Source organism: Jaculus jaculus, chromosome 14 (genome assembly GCF_020740685.1).
Source record: "Jaculus jaculus isolate mJacJac1 chromosome 14, mJacJac1.mat.Y.cur, whole genome shotgun sequence".
NCBI lineage: Eukaryota > Metazoa > Chordata > Mammalia > Rodentia > Dipodidae > Jaculus > Jaculus jaculus.
The window spans coordinates 73,627,247-73,640,705 of NC_059115.1; the positions used below are offsets into that span (position 1 = coordinate 73,627,247).

Below are 13,459 nucleotides of genomic sequence, written 5' to 3' on the forward strand. Positions count from 1 at the left end.
TTCACCACTAAGCCATCGCTCCCGCCCAATGCTCAGATTTTCATTGGCTACAGACTGATACTCACAAAATAGTAACCTTTCATGACTTTCCCATGAAGTTTTTAGAAACAAACTCCAAAGGCGCTTTTAATGAACTTTTAATATGGCTATATAGCCAAAGAATTTTGAAATAGGCAAAGAAACCAATAAATTAGTTACATATACAATATGTATGAATTTTAAAAGCTATGCTCATGTTCTGTCTTTGAATAAAACCATTACCTAGGAAAACAGCCATAACTTTTCTACTGAGAAAAGAATAGAGCCATGCATTCTGTATTTTGCTTTATCAGGAGAGAAGACTTGGCAATACCAGGCAGTTTCCTTACAGAAAATAAGGTCAAGAACCCAGATATCATCTGTAGTTGTAGCACAGTAAAACACTAATCTCCAATAATTCCTAATTACATGGAATTATTTCAAACAGGCACCTTTTTATAAGCCTCAAAGCTAAACATTGTTTCTAAATTGAATATCCACATGGTTTTGCCATATTCACAAATGTTCAAGACTACCTAAGGGTATCTGAAAATATATAGTCAAAATAGGAAATCATAGAAATATGCAGGTATTTTTACAGTGAAACCAAGAAAATATGCATTTAGGAATTCAAACTACTTTGCACTTTAGAAAGCGGTTGAATACTGAGAATAAGCCACCTGTACCTACCTGTGAAGGCAGTGTGCTCCGGGTCAAACTCAATAATGCCCTCGGCGTTATCATTTTTCATTATTATGATTCGAACAGTGGAGATGTTTCCTATTTCAGGAGGTTGATCTATTTGAAGTCCATGTTTTTGGATGGTAAAATCATACCCTCTTGCAAAGTCATAGGAAACAACAATAAAAATAAAACAAATGCATACTTGCTTAGCATGAATTGAGAAGTCCTTTTAGTTTCTGTAACTTAGTTCTAGAAAGTATTGGAATGTTTTACTTATTTTACTATTCTGGGGAATGAACCAAGGACTTTATGTACACCTGAAAAAATGATATGCAATTGACTTGTCCTGTTGTCCCCAGCTCTGTAATGCTTTTAAAGATCCTAAATGCTAAGATACTTCTTTTGTCTGAAGTGATATTTTAAAAATAGATTTCTTAGCTGAAGCAATGGCTCAGCAGTTAAGACACTTGCCCACAAAGCCTAGCCACCCCTTTTCAGTTCCCCAGGACCCACATAAAGCCAGATGCAGAGTGGCCCACGCATCTGGAGCTCATTCACAGTTAAAGGAGGCCCTGCTGCTCTCATTCTCCCTCTCTCTCTCTCTCTCTCTCTCTCTCTCTCTCTCTCTCTCTCTCTCTCTCTCCCCCATTCTTCGTCTCTATTTCTCTCTCAAATAAATTTTAAAAAGATTTCTATTTTGCTACCAATTATTGGTTCCTACATGGAACCAAAACTAATCCAAAAGTACTAAGCACAGCACATTTAAAAATAATAAGACTATGAGGAAATCTGTAAGGAACAACCGCTTCTGGGGAATCACTGAAAAGAATACAATAATGATGGATCCCGGGACTCAAATGCAGTGGGACAGTGGGACTTGAGTCCCACAGCAAGAAGCTGAGAGGGTGACTTTCAGGAAATAGTGAGTATCCTGCTAAGCAATCAAAATGCTAGGGAATAGGGCTGGAGGGATGACTTAGTGGTTAAGGCATTTGCCTGCAAAGCCAAAGGATCCAGGTTCAATTCCCCAGGACCCATGTAAGCCAAATGCACAAGGGGACACACATGTCTGCAGTTTGTTTGCAGTGGATGGAGGCCCTGGCATGCCCATTCTCTCTCTCTCTCTCTCTCTCTCTCTCTCTCTCTCTCTCTCCTTGCAAATAAAAAATAGTAATAAATAAATGGAAAGTTATTTCCAAATAAATTTTTTTTAAAATTCAAGGGAATATTTAAATTTCATTATGATTAACACCATTCAATACTGAGGGCAGTTTATTTATATAATATTTATATAATATTATATAATATTTTGGCAAAAGACTTTAGATTGATTTGCACCTCAAACAAACTTTGGCTTTTAGGCCTTTATAGCACCTCAATTCCTAAAGCAAAGTAATAAAAAATCATTTCAATCCTTTGTTCACTCCCCCTCCCTCAAAAAAATCTATTTGCCTGGTGCTTGCATCCTGCTAAATAAGATTGTTTACAAAGCAAAACTGGCAAAGTGAGGATTAAAGTGAAGTAACTGCTGGGGCTGGAGACCCGGCTTAGCGGTTAAGGAGCTTGCCCACGAAGCCTACGGACCCACGTTAGACTCCCCAGGACCCACATAAGCCAGATGTGCAAGGTGGCACATGCATTTGGACTTCATTTGCAGTGCTAGAGGCCCTGGCATGTCCATTCTCTCTATCTGCCTGCCTGCCTTCCCTCCCTGTCTCTCTCTCCCTCTCCCTCAAATAAATTAATAACTAAAATATTTTTTAAAGTAGCTGCTACCAGTATCCTGGGAAGTGTGATGCAGTGGGCAATTGAAAACCAGAGCAGTAAGGCTTCCATCAGAGAAGCCAAAGGGGAAAGACAATTGCTTATGGGACTTTCTTCTTCAGATCAAAGGAAACCTGACCATCTGAAGCAAACACTTGTTTTCTCCAGAAGTGAAGCAACATGGAAACTTCTTTCTGAACGGCAGCAGCGAAAGGGGAAAGTCTTCAATAACACAAACATGCCGTCACCCTTACTGAGCTACTTTTATCCAGCTGTATCTCCTTAATGGAAATATCAAGCAAACCTAATTGTAATACATTAAATAGGAGGAGAATTTCACTCTCGTTGCCAGACAGAGATAATTTTTTGAGAAATTTAAGACTGTAGTACTTGTCAATTCAATGTGCTGGGATAGTACATGCTGGTACTAAGATACTTCAGCTTGACAAAAAAAAAAAAAAAAACTGAATATGATATTGAGAGACAACTAGTACAAAAATATTCTCGTGCCGGGCATGGTGGCTCACGCCTTTAATCCCAGCACTTGGGAGGCACAGGTAGGAGGATCACCATGAGTTCGAAGCCACCCTGAGACTACATAGTGAATTCCAGGTCAGCCTGAGCTAGAGTGAGACCCTACCTTGAAACAAAAAAAAAAAAAAAATACAATATATATATATTTCCTCATGCCTAAGAACAGGCTCAAGGTTCTCTGAAGCCCAACTTCTTCTGGCCGAGAGTCTCCCCCGCCGGGTCTGAGCACAGGTGCCGGGGGACGTCTGGAGCCCTGCCCAGCTCAAGCAAGAGCCATTCAGTATGCCAAGGGTGTTTTCCACCCTGCCAATCAATTCTTCCCCACTAAATCAAGGAAGAAAAGAGACTCGGTATGGCTAATTTTGCTCTTCAGCATACCTTTCAGTCAAATGTCTTCAACTCGGATTTTTCCCACTTTAAAAACTGGTATTGGGCACTTGGGAGGAAGAGGTAGGAGGATCGTTGAGAGTTCGAGGCCACCCTGAGACTATATAGCGAGTTCCAGGTCAGCCTGGACCAGCATGAGACCCTACCTCAAAAAAATAAAAAACTGGTATTGGGCAAGCATCTATCTCACTCATCCACAGTAAAAACAAAGCAGCCCTCAACATGCTAAGGGAAGATGTCTATATCTCCCCCTCCAGTTTTCACGGGTCTAAAATAAAAGGGGAAGAAATATGACCACAGCAAGTGACTGTTGACCTAACAGTTAGGATTATTTCCTCAGGGAATTGAGAGATGGCTACGCCGTGATCCACTCCCTGGCTACCCTAAATGAACTCACACAACAATTCTCTTCATGTTTTGGGACACGGGGAGTAATCATCAAAAACATTACAGCTGGCCCTTGTCTGGATTTCCCTGGAACGTCCTTATCTAATCCTCCCTGCCCCACCACCTTACTTTTGAACTGCATCACCTACCTTCCCTGGAGCTCTACCTTTGTAATTGCTAGAGAAAATTCCTCGGGGCCTTCAGGATGCTCATCATCGATGATTTCAATATACAGGCTTTTCGCCACCTCTCTGGCTTCAAAGAGGAGTTCCCCGGCTGTGGGAACAAAATCCAGGCCTGCATCCGCGGTACGGTCCCTGGTCTCATACCAGACGCTCACGCGTCCGAAAGAGCCGCCCGAGCGGACCACTGTGAGGTTAACCTAGGAGAAAAGATGGGCTTTTTGTTGTTGTTGTTGTTGTTTGGTTGGTTGGTTTCAGTGATCAATTTCTTTTTTGTTGTGTTTTGTTGTTGTTGTTGTCTTTGTTTTTTGAGGTAGGCTCTCACTCTAGCCCAGACTGACCTGGAATTCACTACATAGTCTCAGGGTGGCCTCGAACTCATGGCGATCCTCCTACCTCTGCCTCCGAAAGCACTAGGATTAAAGGTGTGCTCCTCCACACCCAGCCTGGATGTTTAATTTCTAAAGATTCTATTTACCAAGGTTGTAGTGCAGTTAAACATAAATTTACAAAATTCCAGCAATATTATGCTGTAATAATGATGTTAAAATGAAACAGACTTTAGGGGCAACAAAGAAACGTTTTCAAGATCTCTCGTGGTATCAGAAATAAGTGATATCAAGAGTGCAAGAATTTCACACACCTTCTGCACTGCCTCTGACACTCGAAGCTGCCCTTGTGAAAACCCAAACCGGCCATAGGGGGCGTCACTGGCCACCATGGTTACGTTGGCGGCTCGGCCAGCCTCACTGAGCACGGCGCCCTCCCCGCCGGCAGTGAGCCGGAACTCATAGGAACGCTTCTCCTCGGGGACGTCATCGTTTACAGCCTGGAGAGAAGACAAAGGAGCAACTGAGAGCGGGATGTGTAAACGTGCAAGAACTCTTCTATCCATAAAATACAGCCACTGGTTCTGCAATAGTAATCTACACCCGGACCCCAACTTGCGCAGAGCGGAGCCCCCCACCGCCCCCGTACCTGGATCACTACCACAGCTGCAGACTGTCCGTCCATCATGGTCACTTTTCCTGATGTCTCAACAAATTCCCCTGCGGAGGGCGGGAGCAGGCCCCAGAGCACTGTGACCGTCCCCCAGGTTCCTGGGCCACGAACAAGACTACAATGCAAGCACGTATTAATATATTTTCAATGGATGACACTTTTCCCAAATATTTGCTATGCCTATCAACAGTAACCAATTTTTCACTTATTTCAGGAACAGATTGCTTCTAATTAACTTTACCACTCAGTTATAAATCAAAACAAAAGTCTTAGAATTTCAAGATAGTTTGGGTTGTTTTTTTTTTTTTTCCTTGGTGCCAAGGGTCAAACTCTCTGCAAGGCAAGCACTCCTACCACTGAGCTACATTCCGAGTTTTTAAAATTCCAAGCGAATAACACCCGGATTCCTGAGCTAGCAAAGATCCACCTTGACAAGAATATGGACAAACTGAACACTGAAACTGGAAGGTTTGAAGCATTATATAACATATGATCACCTAGGAATGTTCTACGAAGAACAGCTAATGCTTCAAACATACATAGACTAGTGGTAAGGAACACAGAATCCCTTTGAATAACCACCAAACATTAACTTTACATAGCTACCAAAGACATCAAAGGTTAAGTCAAATCCCGCTAGTTGGCTGATGGCTGTTGTACTATTCCTCAACTGAAACGTGAAGAAAGGGCTAAGGATGTGGCTGGGTGGATCAAAGCACTTGTCACCCAAGTGTGGGGATGTGAGCTCTGACCTTGAGAACCCATGTGGAGCTGGACTCAGTAACATGCACCTGCAAATCCCAGCTCTCCTGTGGTAAAATGGGAGGCAGACCCAAAGAACCCCTAGAGTCCCAGGGCCCAGCTCATCCACCATATGCAATGGCAAGCAAGAGAGACCCTGCCTCAGACAAGAGGAAAGCCAATGACCAACACTGAAGGTTGTTTTCTGACCTCAACATTCACACACATTGTGGTACACATGACTACATTCACAAACACTCAGAGAAAGATACAATTTTTTATTTATTTATTTTTATTTTTATTTTTTTTTTGGGTGGGGGGGCTTGCCAAGGTAAGGTCTCACTCTAGCTCAAGCCGACCTGGATTCACTATATAGTCTCAGGGTGGCCTCAAATTTACGGCAATTGTTTAACCTCTGCTTCCCAGGCGCTGGGATTAAAGGTGTGTGCCACCACACCCGGCTTTACAGTACCTTTTTTTTTAATAATAAAGAAAGTGTGAAGAGATATAGTTGCCAAAATTTTTACTGCTCTAGTGATCTGTCAGTCTCTGAGTTCAGATCTCTTAGAATCCAGCTCACATTACAATCCTGATGCTACAGGTGCCCTAAGAGAATGAGGCTGACCATCTCTAACCTCAGCTCCACGCTCTTTCTTGGCTGTGGGCCGTGCAAATCAGCCAGAGGCCAAAACCGAAGGTCCGGATAGCTCGGCGTGTAGTTTTCAATGTCTGCCTAAAGTTAGTTCTCCTTTCCGCAGGCTGCCCCCCATACTCACGGAGGTGACATTACGCATTTCCTGACAATGATGCAACATGGCTACTCGACTAAAACGCCATCGCCCCCACACACCTGATGAGCGCGGTACCGTTGTACTCTGCCGAGGGCTCCCCAACAAGGATGTGCCGAGACGCTGGGGCTACCCCAACTTCCCCAACTTCTCCTGATGCGCCCCTTTCTCCCCGGATGATAACTGATGCGCTGCCTGCGTTGAAGAAAACACACACCACGTTGAGGCAAGCACACATCCGCGCAGACAGTAACGCGGTTCGTTCTGATAGTGCGGGCAGGCTCCGTTCATGAGGGAGGGCACCGAGGCGCTGAAGGTGCTGCACACTTTCATAAAGGTGGCTCATAACTTCCCAGCACTGCGTGGTAAGCAAGTGTCCCTCTACCAGCTGCCTAAACCCACCTGAGCAGTAAGCATTTTAAATCTCACTGCCCTTTGTCATGTGGCTGTGTGGCATGCCCCAAGAAGCAAGAATTCTTGAGGGCATCTTTCAATTTTTCATTTTCTGACTTATTGGGCTATACACATTCCTAAAACCATTTTAGTCATTCCAGTTAAAGGGGGATTAAAGCTCTATCCGCAACTTGACTGCTCACATCCTAACGGCAGTAATTTATTAAAAACGGTTTCTAGCCAGGCGTGGTGGCGCACGCCTTTAATCCCTGCACTCGGGAGGCAGACGTAGGAGGATCACCATGAGTTTGAGGCCACCCTGAGACTACAGAGTAAATTCCAGGTCAGCCAGGGATAGAGTGACACCCTACTTCGGAAAAAAAAAAAAAACAGAAAATGGTTTCTAGAAGCAGGGATTATAGTTTCATGAGAAAATAACCAAAGGACTGCACCGTCATATATTTTGGCAATGGGTCAAGGAAACCAAGAGCGCTTTGTCATGTGTAGGGGTTACAGTCAGTTCCTTGTTGCTGGGACAAACATCCAAGCAGACACGGCTTATGAGAGGAAGGAGTTTATCTCAGGCTTACAAATGCCAGGGAACTCCATCAATGATGAAAGAAGAGGGCTCCTTCCCTTCCATAAATACAAAAGAAAGACATCACCAAACAGCCAGAAAACACCAACAGGCACAACACAGCCAGAGCTCCAAGCTGCTCCACACACCTTAGGGCTGGACTTAAGATCCGCCCCCATGTCACACGTCTTCCTCAGTAGGGCTCCGCCCACTGGAGACTCCAGGTTCAAGCCTGAGTCTATGGGGCCACATAGTTAAACCAGCAGAGCAAGAATGTCAAACGTGCCAGGAATATGTTCAGAACGTTTCTGCCGACACAGGATTTACCTTGCTGTACTGATGCCTTCTCAGTTCTTGTAGAGTTAGCCTATGAGACGTCAAACCTGTCACCTCAACCTGATGGAGGTAACTCCCCTAACTTAAGACTTACGGGGCTGGAGAGATGGCTCAGCACTTAAAGGCACTTGCTTGCCGGCCTGGGCTCCACTCCCCAGTGCCCACATAAAGCTAGATGCACAAAGTGGCACATGTGTCTGAAGTCTGCAACAGCAAAGGGCTCTGGCATGCCCTCACACACTCACCCCCTTCCTCTCTCTCTCTTGTTAGTAAATAAAGATCTTTTTAAAGACTTTTGAGCGAATACAATGTAATGATATGATTCCTTGACAGGTTTGCGTTGCCAGAACAGACTCTAGGTTACCATGAAGAAAAGAGTAACTACCCTACACAGCCACTGTGGCACCTTACACAATTCGGAGAGTCTTGTCGGTGACAGCATCTGCTTTGGCATCCCAGAGCCTTACTTCAGATGGAATTTTGATGACAAAAGGGAGATGTTATAATAAGCAAGATTTCATTAAAAAAAAACAACTTTCTTATTATACTAAGTCAGGTAACCCAGGCCCAGAAAGCCAAGCGCCACATGTTCTCTCTCATATGTGGATCCTAGCTACAGATGACTGGGCTTCTGCGTGAGAATGAAAATACTTAGTAGCAGAGGCCAGTAAGTTGAAAAGGAGACATAAAGGGTGGAGAAAGGAAGGGAGGAGGATACTTAATAGGTTGATATTGTATATATGTAATTACAATGATTGTAATGGGGAGGTAATATGATGGAGAATGGAATTTCAAACGGGGAAGTGTGGGGGTGGGGAGGGAGGGAATTACCATGGGATATATTTTATAATCATGGAAAATGTTAATAAAAAAAAATAAACAACTTTCTCCTGCTTTTTATTATTGTAACTTATAACACAATGAACTTTTGGGGCATCTATTAAATATTGTTCCTGCATATTCAAGAAACAAATCTTCATATAATATAATATATATAATATAAGCAAACAAGAATTATGAAGCCTGTTTCTGAAATGTCAAATTACCTAAGTACCTTCACATAAAACACATATACATAGATTATAATGATCAAATATAATGTGCTATTTTAAAACCATGTTTTATTGAAAATAATATATGACCAATGTAAACATTTTTGAAATACAGGCAGTCAATGTCTACAATTAACATTTCACATTAGTAATTCTAACATTTCAAATCAGTAATTTTACATTTATGTAAGGCAGATACATGACAGAAAGGGGACTATATGTAACCTGTTGCTGTGAAGTCTAACTTTTAAACTTTAAATGTAATTAAAGGTCTTCTAACCAATACTATTCTGTTATATTTAACCAGATCTTGCTACTGAACCATTTAGGAAGGTCCATTTTTATTCTGTAAACATTGCTACAATGGATGACCTTTCTTTAAAACATGAAGTGCAACAGGATGAAATCTTATACCTGTAGCCATATCAATTATAAGTCTGATAATTTTAACTTTAAAAATTATTTACCTATAAGTGGAAAATAGTATCTTTACCTTTTAACACAAATTTTAGAAATTATAAAACCTAGCAGGCAACTACTGATTTTTTTGGTTACATTATTCTAGGGATTAATATTGTAATTTCAAAAAACTATGAACCCATCTTACCCTTTACTGGAGATATTTCCACCTCGTCAGCTGATATCAGCGCAATGGTAAAATGCCTGTTCTCCTCCCGTGTGCTGTTCCGAAGGGTGTGTAGTACAATGGTCTTCCGGGACTCAGCCTGGTCAGTCAAATGAGAGGAACAATTAACTTTCCAGATGAAACAAACTTTGAATATGCTCATCAGCTAAATAAGATTTTTGTCCATAAGCAGGTTTGTAGGGATGCCTCTGTTTGCTTGTTTGTTTGTTTTCTGAGGTAGGGTCTCGCTCTACCTCAGGCTGACCTGGAATTCACTATGTAGTCTCAGGGTGGCCTCGAACTCTGCGCGATCCTATCTCTGCCTCTCAAGTACTGGGATTAAAGTCATGTGCCACCATGCCCTGCAATAATGCCATTTCATTACTTGAGTTATAGCTAAGAAGAAATTATAAAAACAGTTCTGCGATGTGTGCAATGGCTCAGTGGATGAAGAGCTCGCTATGCAAGCATGAAGATCTGAACTCATATCCCCAGCACCCACATACAAAGCCAGGAATGGGGGGCATACCTGTAATCCCAGACCTTGCAAAGCACACAAGAGGACCACAGGGGCCTGCCGGCTAGCTAGTCTAGCTGAGTCAGTGAGTTACGGGTTTAGTGACAGACTCTGACTAGAAAGAATGAAGACGGGAAGCAAGTGAGCAAGACACAGGTGTCAACCTCTGGCTTTCATACACGTGTCCAGACACATGTGAATACTCAAAGACACATGCCCACACTCATAGCACTCAAAGACATGTGCACACACATTATACAAGCATGAAAAAATAGCTCTGATTAAAAATTCTGTATTAGGCTCTTGATAGAAAGGGAAAAAAACTAAGTAATAATATAACTTCTACATTTATTGAAAACTTTTTGAATTTTGAAAATTTATTGAAATTCCAACCTTTTGTAAAACATGGCCACATCTCAGTACAAAGTCAGAGGTCAGCTGGGCATGATGGCACATGCCTTTAATCCCAGCACTTGGGAGGCAAAGATAGGAAGATCTCCAAAAGTTCGAGGCCACCCTGAGACTACATTATGAATTCCAGGACAGTGTGAGCTAGAGTGAGACCCTACCTCGAAAAACTAAGAAATAAATAAAGATAAAGACAGAGGTCACACATTTGATCCTTATAAAGGACAGCTGGCTCCATTCAAAGTAGAAGCTAGTACGGATGGCCCTGGGTCACAGTCACGGTCGCAGATGACAGTCCTGAGAAACCTGTTTCTGTTGGCACTCACCGGGCATCTGACTCACGGATGGTTTAGGGATGCCCAGCTGGTCCTCATTCTTCCTAGTTAACGCAAGTATCTGAAGGCTACCACAGGAGGCCTAAATCCATGGTTCTACCCAGGAGTCTGTCATGTTATTTACAAATTTCAGTTCTCATTTACTTTCAAATTAATTTTTTCCCCTTTTTTTTCATACAGGTCTTATTTGTTTCTTATTCAACATATTCCAAGTTATTTTATAATTTTGGTACCATTATGAATTTTTCTCATTACTGTTAAAACATACTACTGGTTTTCTGTCTCACAAAAAAATTTTTGGCTCCACAGAAACATACCAGAGATTAACTTTACTCCTGTGTGAAGCACTCTTAGTTGGACAGGTAGCCTGTTTTTATTTTTATGGATTCTTTGTGTATCCTTTAATCTGTCCATTTTAGTCTTACGTGTCAAATCTGTCCCCATCCTGTAGTCCCTTAAATTCACTGTCTGTTTCAAAATATTCCATTTAGCATTTCATTGGTGGTGTGTATTGATTATCAATTTGTCAACTGATAAACCACCATTCATCAGTGGGTTGGGTTCATCACTCTCCAGTTCCTCGCTGTGGACTGAACGTGACCAGGCTCCCTGCCTCAGTAGGCTGTACCCTGGAACAGTAAGCTGAAATAGACATGTATTCCCACCAAGCAATAAGAAGGTAAATTATTATACTGTTGAAGCCATCCATATTTCCATAGGTAGATTTACTTTAGCTTTCAATAGTTGTGGAAATTCTATTGTTTGCATCATATCCTTACAATATTTATCTAAGTAGTTATTATTTACTATTATAGCTAATGTTGCCACATATATTCCTATACATACTTATTTGCATATATATAGATAGATATAGATATAGATATATATAAGTTTTTCTGAGGTGCTCATGATTTTTTGCACTGGTGATCTTTACCGTCTTTGTATTTCCTATTTGTGAGTTTTCCTACTCACTAAAACCTACTTACAACCCAGAAACCCATATCTAGGCACCTTTTGGTCATTTCTGGATATGTGAATATGATCAAAATACTTGAGTCACACTAATATATTTTTCACATTAAATAAGAACCATTACTCATGCCAAAGTGGAGTTTATCACACATGCCCACAGTGCTTTCGCTTTATGGAATACCATAGTGTTTTTACGCTTAGGAACACCAGATTTCATCATTGTGCTGGGGGCCATCTTAAAGAATGAAACAACAAACAAAGTGAAAACAAGACTCTAAGGAGATAGTAACTGGACTTCCTTTTGCACAAGAGAGACAAAGCAAGCCAAAGCTCTGTCTTCCTTGTTCCACCTCAGCAGAAGTGTGCCGAGTCTGTCTCCACTCTCCCTCTGCCGGCACACGACTCGACAGGCCCCAGAACAATGTACATCAACCTTCGCCAGTGAGTGAATTCACAAATACAGAACTGTAAATAATAATAGACTGTACCATGAGTCCTAAGAATCTACTATATTTTATACAATTATTTTGCCTTCATACTCAATAATAAACATGTGTGGTAACTTTTCATATCACATGATCTCAGTTTCTTAACGAAATTGACAAGCTGAACAAGACAGAAAAGGGGACTGTACTCCAAGTCAATATTTTTGTAACACTGGTTACAAAAGATAATAAGTATTTGGGGTAAAGAGGTAACCAGGAAGCTTGAGCAGGAAGGTGAACTCAAAAGAATACTTGTACTAGAAATTCAAATTTTATCTAAGTACAAAGTTTCTAAACTATTCTGCACAAAACAAGCTTTGATCTTAAGTCAATCAAGATCTCCATAGGATTTTTGGGCAAGGAATGTTTTCCTTAAATTTTGGTTATTATTACTCGACACATCAGCATGGAGTAGCAACTTCAGAATTGCTACGTGGGCTATTCAAAAAAAATAGAAATAAAAATATGTCCTTGCTTTAGAAATTCAAAACTATTGGGCTGGAGAAGATGGCTTAGTGGTTATGGCATTTGCCTGAAAAGCTAAAGGACCCAGGTTCTAGTCCCCAGAACCTATGTAAGCCAGATATTCAAGGGGGCACATGCCTCTGGAGTTTATTTGCAGTGGCTGGAGGCCCTGGCGCACCCATTCTCTGTCTGTCTGCCTCTCTCTCTCTCTCTTTCTCTTATAAATAAACAAACTATATTTTAAAAAAGAAATTCAAAACTATTGATTTTTAATCACACGATGGAGTTGAGCTTCACTACAGCGAGGTGCTAACAATATTGTGTTTTAAATGCCAGTTGTTTTATTAAGCATGTCTATGTGTCAGGAAGTTAGTCTACTCACAGACATTATTTCATATAATCCTCACAGCCTTTGCTCAGGCTAAGCACTGTGGCTCTCATTTTGAATTTTGGAAACCAAATGTGAATGTCATTAATGAATTTTCTAATGTCACATGGTGTTAATTGGTACAGTAATAAATATTTGAATTAAGGTCTAGTCTTCGACCATACCACCCTGAACACTCCTAATTTTGTCTGCTGAATTAAGGTCTACTTAGCTATATAGTATGCATCATTTTTCAATTTTTTTTTTAATTTTAGAGAAAGAGACAGAGAATTGGTGTACCAGGGCCTCAGCCACTGCAATTGAGCCCCAGATGCTTGAGCCAACTAGGGTGCGTATGCGACCTTGCACTGGCCTCACCTTTGCATTTGGCTAATGTGGGATCTGGAGAGTCGAACATGAGTCCTCGGGCTTCACAGGCA

General features: G+C 41.5%; 1 protein-coding gene across 1 annotated transcript in view; it reads right to left on the bottom strand.

The window, feature by feature from the left end:
* Adgrv1 (adhesion G protein-coupled receptor V1) overlaps positions 1-13,459 on the bottom strand; it is a 535,418-nt gene that overhangs the window by 362,513 nt on the left and 159,446 nt on the right. Inside the window, exons 59-64 of the mRNA XM_045133393.1 lie at positions 9,453-9,570; positions 6,550-6,682; positions 4,935-5,073; positions 4,600-4,785; positions 3,924-4,156; positions 709-857 (exon numbers count right to left, since the gene is read on the bottom strand). Coding sequence (XP_044989328.1) covers positions 709-857; positions 3,924-4,156; positions 4,600-4,785; positions 4,935-5,073; positions 6,550-6,682; positions 9,453-9,570 — 958 coding nt within the window. The remainder of the gene's footprint in view (positions 1-708; positions 858-3,923; positions 4,157-4,599; positions 4,786-4,934; positions 5,074-6,549; positions 6,683-9,452; positions 9,571-13,459) is intronic.